This window comes from Salvelinus fontinalis, chromosome 17 (assembly GCF_029448725.1).
Source record: "Salvelinus fontinalis isolate EN_2023a chromosome 17, ASM2944872v1, whole genome shotgun sequence".
Classification (NCBI taxonomy): Eukaryota; Metazoa; Chordata; class Actinopteri; order Salmoniformes; family Salmonidae; genus Salvelinus; species Salvelinus fontinalis.
The window spans coordinates 7,792,004-7,815,135 of NC_074681.1; the positions used below are offsets into that span (position 1 = coordinate 7,792,004).

General features: G+C 48.0%; 1 protein-coding gene across 2 annotated transcripts; it reads left to right on the plus strand.

The window, feature by feature from the left end:
• The first annotated feature begins 98 nt into the window (after positions 1-98).
• Positions 99-22,339, plus strand: LOC129813662 (zinc finger protein 502-like). 2 transcript variants are annotated; one of them, XM_055866046.1, is made up of 9 exons: positions 99-280; positions 6,711-6,916; positions 7,274-7,366; positions 7,580-7,675; positions 7,856-7,966; positions 8,918-9,047; positions 10,049-11,237; positions 18,706-18,823; positions 19,643-22,339. In XM_055866046.1, the coding sequence occupies exons 1-9, from the start codon at positions 277-279 to the stop codon at positions 20,225-20,227; spliced, it is 2,532 nt and encodes an 843-aa protein (XP_055722021.1). In that variant the 5' UTR covers positions 99-276; the 3' UTR covers positions 20,228-22,339. The 2 variants fall into 2 exon arrangements, with proteins under 2 accessions (XP_055722021.1, XP_055722023.1); XM_055866048.1 differs by having other exon boundaries at positions 6,714-6,916.
• The last annotated feature ends 793 nt before the right edge of the window (positions 22,340-23,132 follow it).

Below are 23,132 nucleotides of genomic sequence, written 5' to 3' on the forward strand. Positions count from 1 at the left end.
CCTGATCAGGATTTGAAAGAAAATTACTAAAGGTGGAGAAATCTTTTTTATCAAAGAGAAAATACCTCTTGAAGAAACATGGGACTTTTATTTTGACAAGAAGCAGCAGGACCGTTTACGGAAGTACGCGTTCTACGCCGACGATGAAGAAGAAGCCGAAAAGGTGTTTTCTTTGCTGGCTAGGATAGCTAACTAGCTAGTATATTTGTTACATTAGCCATTCCTTCCATTTCTCTTTATACAAATCCGAAGCAAGAAGTTCTTTAGAGGTGAAATATGGGTATGTATTAGCTGATGTACACATTTCATTGTTCTTTTGGTAACTAGTGTATCAGTGGCTTCGGCCCTCAAGCCAATACTTGTGTTAGCTAGCTACAATAGGACATATATTTTTATAACTAACCCAAGATAGACCAGAGCCTGTTGTTTCCAATGGGAGCAAACTAATCATAATGGGCAGTACAAGCAAGGAGGTGGGCTGAGCCAAGGACGAGCTACTGACATCCTATTGGCGCATTCTAGCATTTATTTGCATATTTTCGTTAGGGAACGCCTACGCTGTGAAGTGCGCGTGTGCAGTAACTCAATTCGTCCTTGCGCTCCTTGGAAATCATTATTATTTTTTTTTACTTTGGCAAAGCAAAGGGTAAAGTCTACAAAACGCAGTTTGTTACAGATTCTAGTTTTGGAAACAGAAAACTGTATGGAGATCCAAATGTTTTATCGATGAGAAAATTAGCAGAATGTTGGCTATAATTAATCTCGCTCCATCGTTTCCTACTGCCAGCCACTGGGCTTCCTCTCAGCACCATATTTGGTAGTGAGTGGAAACGCAAACGGGACGAATTACATTTGTACATCCGGTGAAATATCTGCCTCATTGTTCTATCTGTGACAATAGTGTGTGATTACTGCCCACAATTTGGGCGTTACAGCATGTATGCATCCCTGCGTCTTCAGGGTCCCTGCGTCCCCACTCGAACATTCCATTGGTTCCTGTATGAACACCGCCCTCGAGCACGCCATCATCATGCTTGTGTTACACTTTTGATATGATGGATTTCCCAATTGTCTATGTGATTTAAAATGTGGGTCAAAAAGGAAATAAAAGTACTATCTGAGTTTTTCGGGGGCGAATGACACTTGTCTACCGGTGTCCTAGCAAGCTACCGATGTTGCCCCTGCCTCCGCCTGCTGTGTACCGAAGCCCTCCAAGCTAGCACAGTGGCCTTCGCTCCCACCTGCTGTGTACCGGAGTCCTCCTAGCTAGCACAGTGGCCTTCGCTCCTACCTGCTGTGTACCGGAGTCCTCCTAGCTAGCACAGTGGCCTTCGCTCCTACCTGCTGTGTACCGGAGTCCTCCTAGCTAGCACAGTGGCCTTCACTCCCGCACACTGTGTACCTTCGCTCCCGCCTGCTGTGTACCAGAGTCCTCCTAGCTAGCACAGTGGCCTTCGCTCCTACCTGCTGTGTACCGGAGTCCTCCTAGCTAGCACAGTGGCCTTCGCTCCCACCTGCTGTGTACCGGAGTCCTCCTAGCTAGCACAGTGGCCTTCGCTCCCACCTGCTGTGTACCGGAGTCCTCCTAGCTAGCACAGTGGCCTTCGCTCCTACCTGCTGTGTACCGGAGTCCTCCTAGCTAGCACAGTGGCCTTCGCTCCCACCTGCTGTGTACCGGAGTCCTCCTAGCTAGCACAGTGGCCTTCGCTCCCACCTGCTGTGTACCGGAGTCCTCCTAGCTAGCACAGTGGCCTTCGCTCCCACCTGCTGTGTACCGGAGTCCTCCTAGCTAGCACAGTGGCCTTCGCTCCCACCTGCTGTGTACCGGAGTCCTCCTAGCTAGCACAGTGGCCTTCGCTCCTACCTGCTGTGTACCGGAGTCCTCCTAGCTAGCACAGTGGCCTTCGCTCCCACCTGCTGTGTACCGGAGTCCTCCTAGCTAGCACAGTGGCCTTCGCTCCTACCTGCTGTGTACCGGAGTCCTCCTAGCTAGCACAGTGGCCTTCGCTCCCACCTGCTGTGTACCGGAGTCCTCCTAGCTAGCACAGTGGCCTTCGCTCCTACCTGCTGTGTACCGGAGTCCTCCTAGCTAGCACATTGGCCTTTGCTCCCGCACACTGTGTACCTTCGCTCCCGCCTGCTGTGTACCAGAGTCCTCCTAGCTAGCACAGTGGCCTTCGCTCCTACCTGCTGTGTACCGGAGTCCTCCTAGCTAGCACAGTGGCCTTCGCTCCTACCTGCTGTGTACCGGAGTCCTCCTAGCTAGCACAGTGGCCTTCGCTCCTACCTGCTGTGTACCGGAGTCCTCCTAGCTAGCACAGTGGCCTTCACTCCCGCACACTGTGTACCTTCGCTCCCGCCTGCTGTGTACCAGAGTCCTCCTAGCTAGCACAGTGGCCTTCGCTCCTACCTGCTGTGTACCGGAGTCCTCCTAGCTAGCACAGTGGCCTTCGCTCCCACCTGCTGTGTACCGGAGTCCTCCTAGCTAGCACAGTGGCCTTCGCTCCCACCTGCTGTGTACCGGAGTCCTCCTAGCTAGCACAGTGGCCTTCGCTCCTACCTGCTGTGTACCGGAGTCCTCCTAGCTAGCACAGTGGCCTTCGCTCCCACCTGCTGTGTACCGGAGTCCTCCTAGCTAGCACAGTGGCCTTCGCTCCCACCTGCTGTGTACCGGAGTCCTCCTAGCTAGCACAGTGGCCTTCGCTCCCACCTGCTGTGTACCGGAGTCCTCCTAGCTAGCACAGTGGCCTTCGCTCCCACCTGCTGTGTACCGGAGTCCTCCTAGCTAGCACAGTGGCCTTCGCTCCTACCTGCTGTGTACCGGAGTCCTCCTAGCTAGCACAGTGGCCTTCGCTCCTACCTGCTGTGTACCGGAGTCCTCCTAGCTAGCACAGTGGCCTTCGCTCCTACCTGCTGTGTACCGGAGTCCTCCTAGCTAGCACAGTGGCCTTCGCTCCCACCTGCTGTGTACCGGAGTCCTCCTAGCTAGCACAGTGGCCTTCGCTCCTACCTGCTGTGTACCGGAGTCCTCCTAGCTAGCACATTGGCCTTTGCTCCCGCACACTGTGTACCTTCGCTCCCGCCTGCTGTGTACCAGAGTCCTCCTAGCTAGCACAGTGGCCTTCGCTCCTACCTGCTGTGTACCGGAGTCCTCCTAGCTAGCACAGTGGCCTTCGCTCCCACCTGCTGTGTACCGGAGTCCTCCTAGCTAGCACAGTGGCCTTCGCTCCTACCTGCTGTGTACCGGAGTCCTCCTAGCTAGCACAGTGGCCTTCGCTCCCGCCTGCTGTGTACCGGAGTCCTCCTAGCTAGCACAGTGGCCTTCGCTCCCACCTGCTGTGTACCGGAGTCCTCCTAGCTAGCACAGTGGCCTTCGCTCCTCAGTGCGGATGTTGCCTATAATCCATGGCTTCTGTTTGGGGTATGTACGTACAGTCATTGTGGGGACGACGTCATCGATGTACTTATTGATGAAGCCAATGACTGATGTGGTGTACTCCTCACTGCAATCAGAAGAATATTGGAACATATTCCAGTCTGTGCTAGCAAAACAGTCCTGTAGTTTAGCATCTGCTTCATCTGACCACTTTTTTTTTTATTGACCGAGTCACTGGTGGTTCCTGCTTTAATTTTTGCTTGTAAGCATGCAAGCAAGAATCAGAAGGATAGAATTATGGTCAGATTTGCATCAGAGCAGCCGCGGCGGCGCGTGGCCCACAGGTGCCCCCAATGTGGCCGTTGTTTCATCTACCGCTATAAGATACTGGAGCACCAGAGGCCGAGGGAGAGCTTTGTGTCTGTCTCTGTGTGTGGAGTAAAGGTGGTCTTGAGTTTTTTCCCCTATTTAACATGTTGATAGAAATTAGGTATAACTGATTTAAGTTTCCCTGCATTAAAGTCCCCGGCCACTAGGAGCGCCGCCTCTGGATGAGCGTTTTCCTGTTTGCTTATGGCCTTATACAGCTGGTTGAGTGCGGTCTTAGTGCCAGCATCGGTCTGTGGTGTTAAATAGACGACTATGAATAATATAGAAACTCTGTAGGTAGATAGTGTGGTCTACAGCTTATCATGAGATACTCTACCTCAGGCGAGCAGAACCTCTACCTCGTTGGTAGGATATACGTGCTTTTAGTTTGTCCCATTTATTTTCCAGCGATTGCACGTTGGCGACCAGTACGGATGGAAAAGGCAGATTAGACACTCGTCGCCTGATCCTCACAAGGCACCACGATCTCCCTCCACAAAATCTCTGTCTTTTTCTCCTGCAAATGATGGGGATGAGGGCCTGTTCGGGTGTCTGGAGTAAATGTTTCTTTTTCGACTCAATTAAGTCACTTCCTGTAATTTGCAAGAAGCTGAAATTCAATGTACAGACTCTTTAATAATGGCCGTTAACGACGTAGGACACAGCCGCTCACAAACATGTGGGGCAAACTCATACACGATATGCAACACGCCACTTAGCCTGTTGGGTCATTGTCCTGTTGACAAACAATTGATAGTCGCACTTAAGCGGAAACCAGATGGAATGGCAGATAGCTGCAGAATGCTGTGGTAGCCATGCTTGTTAAGTGTTCCTTGAATTATAAATAAATCACAGATCGTGTCACCAGCAAAGCACCATTACACCACCTCCTCCCATGCTTCACGGTGGGATCCACACATGCGGAGATCATCCGTTCACCTACTCTTCGTCTCACAAAGACACGGCGGTTGGAACCAAAAATCTCAAACTTGGACTTATCAGACTAAAGGACAGATTTCCACCGGTCTAATGTCCATTGCTCGTGTTTCTTGGCCCAAGCAAGTCTCTTCTTATTGGTGTCCTTTAGTAGTTGTTTCTTTGCAGCAATTCGACCATGAAGGCCTGATTCACACAGTCTCCTCTGAACAGTTTATGTTGAGATGTGTCTGTTACTTGAACTCTGTGAAGCATTTATTTGGGCTGCAATTTCTGAGGTTGGTATCTCTAATGAACTTATCCTCTGCAGCAGAGGCAACTCTGGGTCTTCCTTTCCTGTGGCTGGTAACTCCTAATGAACTTATCCTCTGCAGCAGAGGTAACTCCGGGTCTTCCTTTCCTGTGGCGGTCCTCATGAGAAAACGTTTCATCATAGCGCTTGATGGTTTTTGCGACTGCACTTGAAGAAACGTTAAGTTCTTGAAAGGTCCTGGATTGACTGACCTTCATGTCTAAAAGTAATGATGGACTGTTGTTTCTTTGCTTATTTGAGCTGTTCTCGCCATAATATGGACTTGGTCTTTTACCAAATAGGGCTATCTTCTGTATACCACCCCGCTGCGCCACTCGCTGTCTAAGGCACTGCATCTCAGTGCTAGAGGCGTCACTACATACCCTGGTTCGATTCCAGACTGTATCACAACTGGCCGTGATTGGGAGTCCCATAGGGCGGCGCACAATTGGCACAGCGTCGTCAGGGTTAGGGTTTGGATGGGGTAGGCCGTCATTGTAAATAAGAATTTGTTCTTAACTTACTTGCATAGTTAAATAAATAAATACCTTTTCACAACAACTGATTGGCTCAAAATGCATTAAGAAGGAAAGAAATTCTACAAAATTAACTTTTAACAAGGCACACCTGTTAATTTAATTGCATTCCAGGTGACTACCTCATGAAGCTGGTTGAGAGAATGCCGAGAGTGTGCAAAGGGTGGCTACTTTGAAGAATCTCAAATATAAAATATATTTTGATTTGTTTAACACATTGTTGGTTAGTGCATGATTCCATATGTGTTATTTCATAGTTTTGATATCTTCACTATTATTCTACAATGTAGAAAATAGTAAAAAATAAAGAAAAACCCTGGAATGAGTAGGTGTGTCCAAACTTTTGACTGGTACTGTGTATCCCCATGGCTCTCTTTGGACGACAAATGAAGGACTACAAGTCCGGGAGAAGGGAAAAGGATTGTGTCCCAACCTCCTCTCTCCTCTCTTTCCTCTCTTTCCCCCCCCTGTGACCCAACCTCCTCTCTCTCCATCTCTCTCCTCTCTTTCCCCCCCTGTGACCCAACCTCCTCTCTCCTCTCTTTCCCCCTCCTGTGACCCAACCTCCTCTCTCCTCTCTTTCCCCCTCCTGTGACCCAACCTCCTCTCTCCTCTCTTTCCCCCTCCTGTGACCCAACCTCCTCTCTCCTCTCTTTCCCCCTCCTGTGTCCCAACCTCCTCTCTCCTCTCTTTCCCCCTCCTGTGACCCAACCTCCTCTCTCCTCTCTCCCCCCCCCCCCTGTGTCCCAACCTCCTCTCTCCTCTCTTTCCCCCTCCTGTGTCCCAACCTCCTCTCTCTCCATCTCTCTCCTCTCTTTCCCCCCCCTGTGACCCAACCTCCTCTCTCCTCTCTTTCCCCCTCCTGTGTCCCAACCTCCTCTCTCTCCTCTCTTTCCCCCCCCTGTGACCCAACCTCCTCTCTCCTCTCTTTCCCCCTCCTGTGTCCCAACCTCCTCTCTCCTCTCTTTCCCCCTCCTGTGTCCCAACCTCCTCTCTCTCCATCTCTCTCCTCTCTTTCCCCCCCCTGTGACCCAACCTCCTCTCTCCTCTCTTTCCCCCTCCTGTGTCCCAACCTCCTCTCTCTCCATCTCTCTCCTCTCTTTCCCCCCCCCTGTGACCCAACCTCCTCTCTCCTCTCTTTCCCCCTCCTGTGTCCCAACCTCCTCTCTCTCCATCTCTCTCCTCTCTTTCCCCCTCCTAGCAGAATCTCCCTTTCCTCTGCTCTCCCTAGGTGTCCTGGTTCCTCCTCTCCGGATGATGTCAGCACTCATGTGGCAGGTGGTGCGCCAGGGCAACATAAATCAGTATGGGAAATTGGAGGAGTTTGTTTCCATGGTCACAGAGGCGGTTCCAGATCTCCTGTCCAATAGACAGAGGTGGCTGCTGACCCTGGCACTCAGAGGACGGGTAAGAGACTCCCGGATAGATTGTAAGAGATTCCCAGCATGTTTCGAGAGTCTAGGTTTCAGCAAGGCTCAGTGCAGAATCACTGAGCTCGCACCCCAAATAACAAACTGACTCCAATTCAATCTGGGGTCCAGATTAGCAGCTTGCTCAGGCCAATCACCTGGAAGGTTCTGTGATTGGAGGCTAAAAATAGGAAGTCGGACATGTAAGTCAGTTTGTTGCGGGTGCATGGGGATAGAAGAAATACCCACTGCTCTTGCTAGTATCACTTATGGTTTATCAAGGTCGTGTGATTGGAGGCTACATATATGGGTTGAATTCATGTAACAGTTAATACCTGTTTGGTTCTTGTCTCAGGTGAGTCTACAACTATTAGGGTCTGGACGTCCTGATGACCTCAAGGCTGTTCAAACCCACCTGGATAGAATCACAGCATCTGGTCTCAAACAGGTGAGTGTTTTAATCAACTGGTGCGTAATTCTGACAAGTCTGCTCTCTTAAACAGTAAACAGTAAGGGCCAGTTTCCCAGACACAGACTAAAGCCTTGTCCTGGACTAAAAAAGCACTTTCAAAGGAGATTCTCCAGGACTAGGCTCAGTCTGTGTCCTAGACACCGCCACTGTGCAGCTTGTGATGTTTGTCTGGACCCTTATGTGTTGCAGTCAAACGATGCCGCGATTGAATTTGCTGAAGCCAACTTCCTGAAGCTGATCCAGAGTCTAGTGAAAGACCCAGATAGAAGGAAACACTTCTTCAAGGTATGATAGAGTATAGTGAAAGACCCAGATAGAAGGGACCACTTCTTCAAGGTATGATAGAGTATAGTGGAAGACACATAATCAGATCAAGTTGGCCTCATGTTTAGTGCTAACCTAAATACAAGGAAGTGTGCCGTTTTAGACTATTGAAACAGGTTGTAAGTCTCTCGTGTACAATAGGTTGTGTTCCCCGTGGAGTATGGACCTAACTTTGATTCGGCGCTGCAGAGTCTGGTGTGTCATTTGCTGTCCAGACTGGAGGAGCTGCTGCCCGTCCCTGACTTCAAACAGGTACAGACCTGACACAGAGCCACAGTAACAGGTACAGACAGACTGACACAGAGCCACAGTAACAGGTACAGACCTGACACAGAGCCACAGTAACAGGTACAGACCTGACAGAGCCACAGTAACAGGTACAGACAGACTGACACAGAGCCACAGTAACAGGTACAGACAGACTGACACAGAGCCACAGTAACAGGTACAGACCTGACAGAGCCACAGTAACAGGTACAGACAGACCTGACACAGAGCCACAGTAACAGGTACAGACCTGACACAGAGCCACAGTAACAGGTACAGACCTGACACAGAGCCACAGTAACGGGTACAGACAGACCTGACACAGAGCCACAGTAACGGGTACAGACAGACCTGACACAGAGCCACAGTAACGGGTACAGACAGACTGACACAGAGCCACAGTAACAGGTACAGACCTGACACAGAGCCACAGTAACGGGTACAGACAGACCTGACACAGAGCCACAGTAACGGGTACAGACAGACCTGACACAGAGCCACAGTAACGGGTACAGACAGACCTGACACAGAGCCACAGTAACAGGTACAGACCTGACACAGAGCCACAGTAACAGGTACAGACCTGACACAGAGCCACAGTAACAGGTACAGACCTGACACAGAGCCACAGTAACGGGTACAGACAGACCTGACACAGAGCCACAGTAACAGGTACAGACCTGACACAGAGCCACAGTAACAGGTACAGACAGACTGACACAGAGCCACAGTAACAGGTACAGACCTGACACAGAGCCACAGTAACAGGTACAGACAGACTGACACAGAGCCACAGTAAGATAGAGAAACAATAGCTATGTCTTGTTCTGAACAGGTAAACTGGATTCACTAAGGTAAAACATTTAAGAAAATTGCATATATGTAAATCTTTGTCATCACAATAGTTTTCACCAGTGTTCTCTCTGCTGTCTCTAGACTGCTTTGTTGATCAGTGCTGCCCCCTCTGTCCTGGAGGACTTCCTGTGCAGTGTCTCCCATGCAGAGGACCTGAAGTCCCTGCTACAGAACCCACAGTGCCACGGGAAACTCAAGCTGCCCAAGAGCGGTAAGCCTCTGTCTGAGTCCCAAATGGCCCTATTCCCTTAGCGCTCTGGTCTAAAGTAGTGTACTCTATAGGGAAGGGGTGTCAAACTCATTTCATGGAGGGCTGAGTGTGCTTGTCTTTGTTATTTCCTTTCAATTTGTGTCCAATGAACTTTGACACGCAGGTGAGGGTAACTAATCAGTGACCTTAATTGATCAATCGAGTACAAGGGAGGAGTGGAAAAACTGGGCCGTCCATGGAATAGTTTGACACCTTTGATAGAGGGAATCCGCTGCCATTAGGTACACATCCCCCGCCTGGTACACCCCCCCCCCCCCACTGCCCGGTACACATCCCCCGCCTGGTATCCCCCCGCCCGGTACACATCCCCCGCCTGGTACACCCCCCCCCCTGCCCGGTACACATCCCCCGCCTGGTACACCCCCCCCCCCCCCCGGTACACCCCCCGCCCGGTACACACCCCCCGTCCGGTACACCCCCACCCCCCCCCCGCCCGGTACACCCCCCGTCCGGTACACACCCCCCGTCCGGTACACCCCCCCCCCCCCCCCCCGCCCGGTACACCCCCCGCCCGGTACACACCCCCCGTCCGGTACACCCCCCCCCCCCCCCCCCGCCCGGTACACACCCCCCGTCCGGTACACACCCCCCCCCCCCCGCCCGGTACACACCCCCCCCCCCCGCCCGGTACACACCCCCCGTCCGGTACACACCCCCCGTCCGGTACACACCCCCCGCCCGGTACACCCCCCCCCCCCCCCCCCCCCGCCCCCCCCGGTACACCCCCCGTCCGGTACACCCCCCCCGCCCGGTACACACCCCCCGCCGGGTACACCCCCCCCCCCCCCCTCGCCCGGTACACCCCCCGCCCGGTACACCCCCCGTCTGACAATCTGTAGATGAAATACAACGCCAATATAACTGTAATCATTTTATAACCTATAAAATAATCTCACAATTGTTTCCCATCTTCTTTCCATTGGTCCTGGTTGTCACTTCAGCTCCCTCGCAGATAGAGGACCAGCTCCTCTTATCCTTATCCCCCTCACTGAGACTGGGCAATGCCTCGCACCACAGCGCCAGCGAATCCAAAGCCTTCCCTGACTGTGAGAACCCGCCCCTGCAGGTCAGAGATAACCAGGGGACTATGACTGACAATTTGAGTGGCCAATGGGCTAAGTCCAAAACGAGTATAGATCAAAACATGATTGGGACAGATTCAGTAGAAAACCAAGGAAGTCCTCAAAGAAGGGATAACCAGAAGGACGTGAAGGAGAAAGATGTGGAAAGACAAAGAGTAGGAAAGACAGCAGCAGACACGGAGCACCAATACTGTCTGAGCACCAATACCGTTCCTCAAACCGCTGAACAAGACACGGCACCATCAGCCAGCCAACAAGCTGCCTCAGCCTCCACCTCAGTCTCTGCCCAGGACACCACCTCAGCCTCCACCTCAGTCTCTGCCCAGGACACCACCTCAGCCTCCACCTCAGTCTCTGCCCAGGACACCACCTCAACATCCACCTCAGTCTCTGCCCAGGACACCACCTCAGCCTCCACCTCAGTCTCTGCCCAGGACACCACCTCAACATCCACCTCAGTCTCTGCCCAGGACACCACCTCAGCCTCCACCTCAGTCTCTGCCCAGGACACCACCTCAGCCTCCACCTCAGTCTCTGCCCAGGACACCACCTCAGCCTCCACCTCAGTCTCTGCCCAGGACACCACCTCAGCCTCCACCTCAGTCTCTGCCCAGGACACCACGTCAACATCCACCTCGAGCACCATATCAGCCTCCTCCGGTGTGTCACCAGAGCAGCCGCGGCGGCGCGTGGCCCACAGGTGTCCCCAATGTGGTCGTTGTTTCATCTACCGCTATAAGATGCTGGAGCACCAGAGACTCCACACGGGGGAGAACCCTTACAAGTGTTCCCAGTGCGGTAAGACCTTCAGACGGTCCTCGGAGATGTCCACCCATCGCCGGACACAGTGCTCCAACGCTGCCTATGTCTGTATTAAATGCGGAAGCAGTTTTGGGTCGGTCAGAGAGAGGGTCAGCCATCGGTGTTGCGGTGGCAAAGCGCCGGCGCCCACGTTTGAATGTCCACAGTGTGGGAAGAACTTCAAGTGGCACAACTCGTTAAAGAAACACCTGGTAACCCACACCAGGAAGAAGGGCTTCAATTGCAGGTACAATAACATGACACGATTACGCTAATTAACATGACACGATTACGCTAATTAACGTGACACGATTACGCTAATTAACATGACACGATTACGCTAATTAACATGACACGATTACGCTAATTAACATGACACGATTACCGTCCCAAATGGCACCCTATTCCCTATATAGTGCTTCATTCTAAAAGGGAAAAGGGGGATACCTAGTCAGTTGTACAACAGAAAGGGGGGGATACCTAGTCAGTTGTACAACAGAAAGGGGGATATCTAGTCAGTTGTACAACAGAAAGGGGGATACCTAGTCAGTTGTACAACAGAAAGGGGGATATCTAGTCAGTTGTACAACAGAAAGGGGGATACCTAGTCAGTTGTACAACAGAAAGGGGGATACCTAGTCAGTTGTACAACAGAAAGGGGGATACCTAGTCAGTTGTACAACAGAAAGGGGGATACCTAGTCAGTTGTACAACAGAAAGGGGGATACCTAGTCAGTTGTACAACAGAAAGGGGGGATACCTAGTCAGTTATACAACAGAAAGGGAAAAGGGGGATACCTAGTCAGTTGTACAACAGAAAGGGGGATACCTAGTCAGTTGTACAACAGAAAGGGGGATACCTAGTCAGTTGTACAACAGAAAGGGGGGATACCTAGTCAGTTATACAACAGAAAGGGAAAAGGGGGATACCTAGTCAGTTGTACAACAGAAAGGGGATACCTAGTCAGTTGTACAACAGAAAGGGGGATACCTAGTCAGTTGTACAACAGAAAGGGGGATACCTAGTCAGTTGTACAACAGAAAGGGGGATATCTAGTCAGTTGTACAACAGAAAGGGGGATACCTAGTCAGTTGTACAACAGAAAGGGGGATACCTAGTCAGTTGTACAACAGAAAGGGGGATATCTAGTCAGTTGTACAACAGAAAGGGGATACCTAGTCAGTTGTACAACAGAAAGGGGGATATCTAGTCAGTTGTACAACAGAAAGGGGGATACCTAGTCAGTTGTACAACAGAAAGGGGGATACCTAGTCAGTTGTACAACAGAAAGGGGATACCTAGTCAGTTGTACAACAGAAAGGGGATACCTAGTCAGTTGTACAACAGAAAGGGGATACCTAGTCAGTTGTACAACAGAAAGGGGATACCTAGTCAGTTGTACAACAGAAAGGGGATACCTAGTCAGTTGTACAACAGAAAGGGGGATATCTAGTCAGTTGTACAACAGAAAGGGGGATACCTAGTCAGTTGTACAACAGAAAGGGGATACCTAGTCAGTTGTACAACAGAAAGGGGGATATCTAGTCAGTTGTACAACAGAAAGGGGGATACCTAGTCAGTTGTACAACAGAAAGGGAAAAGGGGGATACCTAGTCAGTTGTACAACAGAAAGGGGGGATACCTAGTCAGTTGTACAACAGAAAGGGGGATACCTAGTCAGTTGTACAACAGAAAGGGGGATACCTAGTCAGTTGTACAACAGAAAGGGGGATACCTAGTCAGTTGTACAACAGAAAGGGGGATACCTAGTCAGTTGTACAACAGAAAGGGGGATACCTAGTCAGTTGTACAACAGAAAGGGGGATATCTAGTCAGTTGTACAACAGAAAGGGGGATATCTAGTCAGTTGTACAACAGAAAGGGGGCTACCTAGTCAGTTGTACAACAGAAAGGGGGATACCTAGTCAGTTGTACAACAGAAAGGGGGATACCTAGTCAGTTGTACAACAGAAAGGGGGATACCTAGTCAGTTGTACAACAGAAAGGGGGATACCTAGTCAGTTGTACAACAGAAAGGGGGATACCTAGTCAGTTGTACAACAGAAAGGGGGATACCTAGTCAGTTGTACAACTGAAAGGGGGATACCTAGTCAGTTGTACAACTGAAAGGGGGATACCTAGTCAGTTGTACAACTGAAAGGGGGATACCTAGTCAGTTGTAAAGGGGGATACCTAGTCAGTTGTACAACAGAAAGGGGGATACCTAGTCAGTTGTACAACAGAAAGGGAAAGGGGGATACCTAGTCAGTTGTACAACAGAAAGGGAAAGGGGGATACCTAGTCAGTTGTACAACAGAAAGGGGGATACCTAGTCAGTTGTACAACAGAAAGGGGGATACCTAGTCAGTTGTACAACAGAAAGGGGGATATCTAGTCAGTTGTAAAGGGAAAGGGGGATACCTAGTCAGTTGTACAACAGAAAGGGGGATACCTAGTCAGTTGTACAACAGAAAGGGGGATACCTAGTCAGTTGTAAAGGGAAAGGGGGATACCTAGTCAGTTGTACAACAGAAAGGGGGATACCTAGTCAGTTGTACAACAGAAAGGGGGATACCTAGTCAGTTGTACAACAGAAAGGGGGATACCTAGTCAGTTGTACAACAGAAAGGGGGATACCTAGTCAGTTGTACAACAGAAAGGGGGATACCTAGTCAGTTGTACAACAGAAAGGGGGATACCTAGTCAGTTGTACAACAGAAAGGGGGATACCTAGTCAGTTGTACAACAGAAAGGGGGATACCTAGTCAGTTGTACAACAGAAAGGGGGATACCTAGTCAGTTGTACAACAGAATGCCTTCAACTGAAATGTGTCTCCCTCATTTAACCCCTCTGAATCAGAGAGGAGTGGGGGGCTGCCTTAATTGACATCCACATCTTCAGCGCACGGGGAACAGTGGGTTAACTGCCTGGCTCATTGGCAGAATAACAGATTTTTACCTTGTCAGCTCATGGATTCGATCCAGCAACCTTTCGGTTACTAGCCCAACACTCTACCCACTAGGCTACCTGCTGTAGTTAGAGGACTCCTGATATCTCCAGGAGTGATTCTATAGCTAGAGGACTCCTGATATCTCCAGGAGTGATTCTATAACTAGAGGACTCCTGATATCTCCTGATATCTCCAGGAGTGATTCTATAACTAGAGGACTCCTGATATCTCCAGGAGTGATTCTATAGCTAGAGGACTCCTGATATCTCCAGGAGTGATTCTATAGCTAGAGGACTCCTGTTATCTCCAGGAGTGATTCTATAGCTAGAGGACTCCTGATATCTCCAGGAGTGATTCTATAGCTAGAGGACTCCTGTTATCTCCAGGAGTGATTCTACAGCTAGAGGACGCCTGATATCTCCTGATATCTCCAGGAGTGATTCTATAGCTAGAGGACTCCTGATATCTCCTGATATCTCCAGGAGTGATTCTATAGCTAGAGGACTCCTGATATCTCCAGGAGTGATTCTATAGCTAGAGGACTCCTGATATCTCCTGATATCTCCTGATATCTCCAGGAGTGATTCTATAGCTAGAGGACTCCTGATATCTCCTGTTATCTCCTGATATCTCCAGGAGTGATTCTATAGCTAGAGGACTCCTGATATCTCCAGGAGTGATTCTATAGCTAGAGGACTCCTGATATCTCCAGGAGTGATTCTATAGCTAGAGGACTCCTGATATCTCCAGGAGTGATTCTATAGCTAGAGGACTCCTGATATCTCCAGGAGTGATTCTATAATTAGAGGACTCCTGATATCTCCAGGAGTGATTCTATAGCTAGAGGACTCCTGATATCTCCAGGAGTGATTCTATAGCTAGAGGACTCCTGTTATCTCCAGGAGTGATTCTATAGCTAGAGGACTCCTGATATCTCCTGATATCTCCAGGAGTGATTCTATAGCTAGAGGACTCCTGATATCTCCAGGAGTGATTCTATAGCTAGAGGACTCCTGATATCTCCAGGAGTGATTCTATAGCTAGAGGACTCCTGATATCTCCAGGAGTGATTCTATAGCTAGAGGACTCCTGATATCTCCAGGAGTGATTCTATAGCTAGAGGACTCCTGATATCTCCAGGAGTGATTCTATAGCTAGAGGACACCTGATATCTCCAGGTGTGATTCTATAGCTAGAGGACTCCTGATATCTCCTGATATCTCCAGGAGTGATTCTATAGCTAGAGGACTCCTGATATCTCCAGGAGTGATTCTATAGCTAGAGGACTCCTGATATCTCCAGGAGGGATTATAGAGGTCTCCTGATATCTCCAGGAGTGATTCTATAGCTAGAGGACTCCTGATATCTCCAGGAGTGATTCTATAGCTAGAGGACGCCTGATATCTCCAGGAGTGATTCTATAGCTAGAGGACTCCTGATATCTCCTGATATCTCCAGGAGTGATTCTATAGCTAGAGGACTCCTGATATCTCCAGGAATGATTCTATAGCTAGAGGACTCCTGTTATCTCCAGGAGTGATTCTATAGCTAGAGGACTCCTGTTATCTCCAGGAGTGATTCTATAGCTAGAGGACTCCTGATATCTCCTGATATCTCCAGGAGTGATTCTATAGCTAGAGGACTCCTGTTATCTCCAGGAGTGATTCTATAGCTAGAGGACTCCTGATATCTCCAGGAGTGATTCTATAACTAGAGGACTCCTGATATCTCCTGATATCTCCAGGAGTGATTCTATAACTAGAGGACTCCTGATATCTCCAGGAGTGATTCTATAGCTAGAGGACTCCTGTTATCTCCAGGAGTGATTCTATAGCTAGAGGACTCCTGATATCTCCAGGAGTGATTCTATAGCTAGAGGACTCCTGATATCTCCAGGAGTGATTCTATAGCTAGAGGACTCCTGTTATCTCCAGGAGTGATTCTATAGCTAGAGGACGCCTGATATCTCCTGATATCTCCAGGAGTGATTCTATAGCTAGAGGACTCCTGATATCTCCTGATATCTCCAGGAGTGATTCTATAGCTAGAGGACTCCTGATATCTCCAGGAGTGATTCTATAGCTAGAGGACTCCTGATATCTCCTGTTATCTCCTGATATCTCCAGGAGTGATTCTATAGCTAGAGGACTCCTGATATCTCCAGGAGTGATTCTATAGCTAGAGGACTCCTGATATCTCCAGGAGTGATTCTATAGCTAAAGGACTCCTGATATCTCCAGGAGTGATTCTATAGCTAGAGGACTCCTGATATCTCCAGGAGTGATTCTATAATTAGAGGACTCCTGATATCTCCAGGAGTGATTCTATAGCTAGAGGACTCCTGATATCTCCTGGAGTGATTCTATAGCTAGAGGACTCCTGATATCTCCAGGAGTGATTCTATAGCTAGAGGACTCCTGATATCTCCAGGAGTGATTCTATAGCTAGAGGACTCCTGATATCTCCAGGAGTGATTCTATAGCTAGAGGACTCCTGATATCTCCAGGAGTGATTCTATAGCTAGAGGACTCCTGATATCTCCAGGAGTGATTCTATAGCTAGAGGACTCCTGATATCTCCAGGAGTGATTCTATAGCTAGAGGACACCTGATATCTCCAGGTGTGATTCTATAGCTAGAGGACTCCTGATATCTCCTGATATCTCCAGAAGTGATTCTATAGCTAGAGGACTCCTGATATCTCCAGGAGTGATTCTATAGCTAGAGGACTCCTGATATCTCCAGGAGGGATTATAGAGGTCTCCTGATATCTCCAGGAGTGATTCTATAGCTAGAGGACTCCTGATATCTCCAGGAGTGATTCTATAGCTAGAGGACGCCTGATATCTCCAGGAGTGATTCTATAGCTAGAGGACTCCTGATATCTCCTGATATCTCCAGGAGTGATTCTATAGCTAGAGGACTCCTGATATCTCCTGATATCTCCAGGAGTGATTCTATAGCTAGAGGACTCCTGATATCTCCTGTTATCTCCAGGAGTGATTCTATAGCTAGAGGACTCTGATATCTCCAGGAGTGATTCTATAGCTAGAGGACTCCTGATATCTCCAGGAGTGATTCTATAGCTAGAGGACTCCTGTTATCTCCAGGAGTGATTCTATAGCTAGAGGACTCCTGATATCTCCTGATATCTCCAGGAGTGATTCTATAGCTAGAGGACTCCTGTTATCTCCAGGAGTGATTCTATAGCTAGAGGACTCCTGATATCTCCAGGAGTGATTCTATAGCTAGAGGACTCCTGTTATCTCCAGGAGTGATTCTATAGCTAGAGGACTCCTGATATCTCCTGATATCTCCAGGAGTGATTCTATAGCTAGAGGACTCCTGTTATCTCCAGGAGTGATTCTATAGCTAGAGGACTCCTCATATCTCCAGGAGTGATTCTATAGCTAGAGGACTCCTGTTATCTCCAGGAGTGATTCTATAGCTAGAGGACTCCTGATATCTCCAGGAGTGATAAGTATATATTTTTTTGTCTATCTGTTGTGGTCTAGTACTGTCTTTTTGCTTGCTAGGGCCATCTACTTTAAGTGCTGCCTGTCTTCCCAGTGGTCTACTTGGTGTGTGAACTGCTGACTGTACTGCTGACTGTACTGCTGACTGCTATTAACATGCAGCTGATTATTGGCTCATCAACCAGGATCAAGGGGCAGGGTAATGTGTGACTTGTTTTTGTAATCAGTGGCTGTATTGGAGGGGGAGTGGTTTCTCCTCTCCTAGGTAATCAGTGGCTGTATTGAAGGGGGAGTGGTTTCTCCTCTCCTAGGTAATCAGTGGCTGTATTGGAAGGGGGAGTGGTTTCTCCTCTCCTAGGTAATCAGTGGCTGTATTGAAGGGGGAGTGGTTTCTCCTCTCTTAGGTAATCAGTGGCTGTATTGAAGGGGGAGTGGTTTCTCCTCTCCTAGGTAATCAGTGGCTGTATTGTAGGGGGAGTGGTTTCTCCTCTCTTAGGTAATCAGTGGCTGTATTGGAGGGGGAGTGGTTTCTCCAGTTGTGAAGCCGGTTGGACGTACTGCCAAATTCTCTAAAATGACTTTGGAGGCAGTTTATGGTAGAAATTAACATTCATGCCAATTGCACGCTCCCTCAACTTGAGACATCTGTGGCATTGTGTTGAGTGGCAAAACTGCACATTTTAGAATGCCCTTTATTGTCCCCGGCACAAGGTGCACCTGTGTAATGATCATGCTGTTTTAATCAGCTTCTTGATATGTTACACCTGTCAGGTGGATGAATTATCTTGGCAAAGGAGAAATTCTAAATAACGGGGGTGTAAACAAATTGTGCCATTTTTTTTAATTTATTATTTTTAATCATCTTTTTGTGCGTATGGAACATTTCTGTGATTAAAAAATAAATAAAAATTCAGTTCATGAAACATGGGACCAACACTTACCATCTTGCGTTTTTATATATATTTTTCAGTATACTTATGACCAGGTCCCATAGGGGTTTGGTTAAAAGTAATGCACTATATAGGGAATAGTACTGCATTTGGGACGCCACCCTGTGATTCATGATTGGTGACGCATATCAATAATGTTTTATATTTAATGTCCTGTAATGGAAAAGCAAATATCTTTGAAAAGACAATAACTGTGACCCAGATAGCAGACTAGTCCCTTTATAGAGCTCTATGGGCCCTGGTCAACAGTAGTGCACTATAAAGGGGAACAGGAAGTCATATGGGACACGGACAATAAAAGGCTGTCTTCTAGAAAGTGCTATCCTATGTATTCTTAGGTACTGTGGTGAGGGGCCGTTCCCAGGTATAGCTGAGCTGAGGACCCACCAGAAGATCCATGATGGAGAAGAGAAGCCCTACAAGTGTGAACAGTGTGGAAAGGGCTTCAGTTCTCAGGTATTCTGTTGTATTCAGCTCCCAGGTATTCTGTAGTATTCAGCTCCCAGGTATTCTGTTGTATTCAGCTCCCAGGTATTCTGTAGTATTCAGCTCCCAGGTATTCTGTTGTATTCAGCTCCCAGTTATTCTGTTGTATTCAGCTCCCAGGTATTCTGTTGTATTCAGCTCCCAGGTATTCTGTTGTATTCAGCTCCCAGGTATTCTGTTGTATTCAGCTCCCAGGTATTCTGTTGTATTCAGCTCCCAGGTATTCTGTAGTATTCAGCTCCCAGGTATTCTGTTGTATTCAGCTCCCAGGTATTCTGTTGTATTCAGCTCCCAGGTATTCTGTTGTATTCAGCTCCCAGGTATTCTGTAGTATTCAGCTCCCAGGTATTCTGTTGTATTCTGTAGTATTCAGCTCCCAGGTATTCTGTTGTATTCTGTAGTATTCAGCTCCCAGGTATTCTGTTGTATTCAGCTCCCAGGTATTCTGTTGTATTCTGTAGTATTCAGCTCCCAGGTATTCTGTTGTATTCAGCTCCCAGGTATTCTGTTGTATTCAGCTCCCAGGTATTCTGTTGTATTCAGCTCAGGTATTGTTGTATTCTGTAGTATTCAGCTCAGGTATTCTGTAGTATTCTGTTGTATTCAGCTCAGGTATTCTGTAGTATTCTGTTGTATTCAGCTCAGGTATTCTGTAGTATTCTCTTGTATTCAGCTCAGGTATTGTTGTATTCTGTTGTATTCAGCTCGGGTATTGTTGTATTCTATTGCATGCAGCTCCCAGGTAGTCTATTGTATTCTGCTTAAATATGTCTAATATAATTTATTTAGGGCTGGCTACATGGCCACGAGCAGCGCCACTCCCAAGAGAGGTCCAAGATCTGCCCCAGCTGTGGAAAGGCCTTCCGCTGTAAAGGGGACCTGAAGCTCCACATGCGGACTCACACCGGCGAGAGGCCGTACCAGTGTACCTACTGCACCAAGCGGTTCTCTGTCAACGGAAACCTGACGATACACATCAGGACTCACACGGGGGAGAAACCTTTCCTCTGCTCTGACTGCGGCAAGACCTTCTGCTCTGCAGGAGAGCTGCAGATCCACAGGAGAACACACACCGGGGAGAGACCGTACAAATGCACCGTCTGCGAGAAAGGTTTCACCATGGCCAGTCAGGTGACTCTTCACATGCGGGTACACACGGGGGAGCGACCCTACGTGTGTCACGAGTGTGGAAAGGCATTTCGTCGCGGGGCAGAGTTGAAGACACACATCCTGAATCACAGTGGGGTGAGACCGTACCCCTGTCGGCTCTGTTCTAAGACCTACACCTGCCTTAGTCACCTGAAGAGACATCTGAAGACTCACGGGGACCAGGCGGTGGATATGAGCAGTGATTTGTCTGTATCTGCTGTATAATAAACCAGTTGAAAAGAAAACACTTACCTTTTAACACTGTGTTGTCAATATACAAAGGTGCATATTTCATTTTCTGACGGCTGCTTATGCTAATTCTATTAAGAGGTAGTTGACTGAACTCCGTAAGGATCGTCGCCATGTTTGCTTATTGCTACTATCAGGACTAAGACTGTTGCTTCTAGAACAAGAGGAGTGTTGCTTCTAGAACAAGAGGAGTGTTGCTTCTAGAACAAGAGGAGTGTTGCTTCTAGAACAAGAGGAGTGTTGCTTCTAGAACAAGAGGAGTGTTGCTTCTAGAACAAGAGGAGTGTTGCTTCTGGAAACGAGACGAGTGTTGCTTCTGGAAACGAGACGAGTGTTGCTTCTGGAGACGAGTGTTGCTTCTGGAAGCGAGACGAGTGTTGCTTCTGGAGACGAGTGTTGCTTCTGGAAGCGAGACGAGTGTTGCTTCTGGAAGCGAGACGAGTGTTGCTTCTGGAAGCGAGACGAGTGTTGCTTCTGGAAACGAGACGAGTGTTGCTTCTGGAAACGAGACGAGTGTTGCTTCTGGAAACGAGACGAGTGTTGCTTCTGGAAGCGAGACGAGTGTTGCTTCTGGAGACGAGTGTTGCTTCTGGAAGCGAGACGAGTGTTGCTTCTGGAGACGAGTGTTGCTTCTGGAAGCGAGACGAGTGTTGCTTCTGGAAACGAGACGAGTGTTGCTTCTAGAGACGAGTGTTGCTTCTGGAAGCGAGACGAGTGTTGCTTCTGGAAACGAGACGAGTGTTGCTTCTGGAAACGAGACGAGTGTTGCTTCTGGAAACGAGACGAGTGTTGCTTCTGGAAACGAGACGAGTGTTGCTTCTGGAAACGAGACGAGTGTTGCTTCTGGAAACGAGACGAGTGTTGCTTCTGGAAACGAGGCGAGTGTTGCTTCTGGAAACGAGGCGAGTGTTGCTTCTGGAAACGAGACGAGTGACATTTTTCTTTGTTGCAGTTCTAGGTGTTTTTATAATCATTTTGATCATGTCTTAGTTTGAAGCTTTTGGATGGTTGCAGTAGCTAGTGTTTCTGTTCATCTCACATGCCAAGTTAAAATAGTTTCTGTTCATCTCACGTGTTGGTTCTGTTTACTTAACAAATAAGGAACACTCAATGTGCACTTATAAATCATAACAATTTTAATCAAAATACAGCTGTAGACAGAAGTCAAAGATCAAACAACTGATGTCTCTCGTGAGTTCTGCCCCATAGGAAAAGTCCAAGTTGCTTTTATCATGTAGTCAACCCCCTGTGATGTCACTGCATACGTCATTACCTTCTACTCATCAGATCAATCCCATGCATACACAGCTATACAAACCCTGCAAGAGATACGATAGTTCCAGTGTTTTCTAAGGCCTCAGCAGTAAATGTCCACACCCCGATGTTGATTTATAGATGTATGTCTGACTAGTCTCTTATCTCTTCTACTCCCCTGCAGGGTTCTGTATTAATCTTTGAAGTGCTTTCTCACAGACCCTATGCAATAATTCACACATTTCTCAGACCATTTCTTTAAAAGAGGCAGAGACTTAGAAAAGACTATGGAACAATTTTAAACGTTATAATGAATATATATATATATATATATATATATATATATATATATATATATATATATATATATATTGCTAATCTGTAGTCCAGGACCCTATAGATGTAGTGGAGGAGGGGTCTTATAACCCCTCCCCTTCTATTAATACAACATAAGCATAATCAATTATTATAATACATCAAACATTTGGTGCAGCTCCTATCATGAACCCAATTTGACCCCATCACATGCCAAGTTAATCCATGTCTGTTCATCTCAGATGCCAAGCTAATCAGCAATGGAAAGTGGTTTGTTGACTAATGGAACTATTAGTTGTGAGACACATGGAGGTCTCTCCCAACCCACCTTAATTAGAGGGTATGCAATCATGTTTGACCCTATTTTTCAATAAGCACATTTTCTGCAGAAAAAATAACTCCCTTAAACTCAATTTCACACTGACTTGACCTTGGTCAAACTGTATTTTACAAAGATAGAACGTATGATTGTTTTGAATATGTTAATTGAAATGAAAATATTAAATTATTTCTTGACTATTGGCTTTCTATTACACTTCTTACACAAGGCTACTACAGTATAAATACTATTTAACGGAGTCCAATATCAATGTAGAAAAATAAGTTATTTATCCTCAACTTCTCTGTCTCCACTCCCATTGGATTACAAGTCGAACGCAGAGTTGGGTGTCGGTGGAAGCCTCTGTGTCCGATGGGGGGAGAGAGAGAGCTAGCTAGCTGAAACAAGAATATGGGTTCAGTGAGAGAAACTGAAGATAATCATTTGCATAGTCCTCGACTCCTTTCTCAAAACCCATTGGATGAGAAAGCCAGAGGCTTCCCTCTTGAGGACACAGAGGCTTCCCTCTTGACCATCTCCTCCAATGAGTTTTGAGAACGAGGTTGAGGAGAGAGGACTCGAGGAGTATGCAATTGAGATTCTCCCCCGGTTCTCTGCAGGTACGGTTCTCTGCAGGTACCGGGTCAGTGTGAATGGTTCTCTGCAGGTACCGGGTCTGTGTGAATGGTTCTCTGCAGGTACCGGGTCTGTGTGGATGGTTCTCTGCAGGTACCGGGTCTGTGTGAATGGTTCTCTGCAGGTACCGGGTCTGTGTGAATGGTTCTCTGCAGGTCCCGGGTCTGTGTGAATGGTTCTCTGCAGGTACCGGGTCAGTGTGAATGGTTCTCTGCAGGTACCGGGTCAGTGTGAATGGTTCTCTGCAGGTACCGGGTCTGTGTGATTTTTTTATTATTTTTATTTAACCTTTATTTAACCAGGAAGGGCTCATTGAGATTTAAAATCTCTTTTTCAAGAGCGTCCTGGCCAAGATAG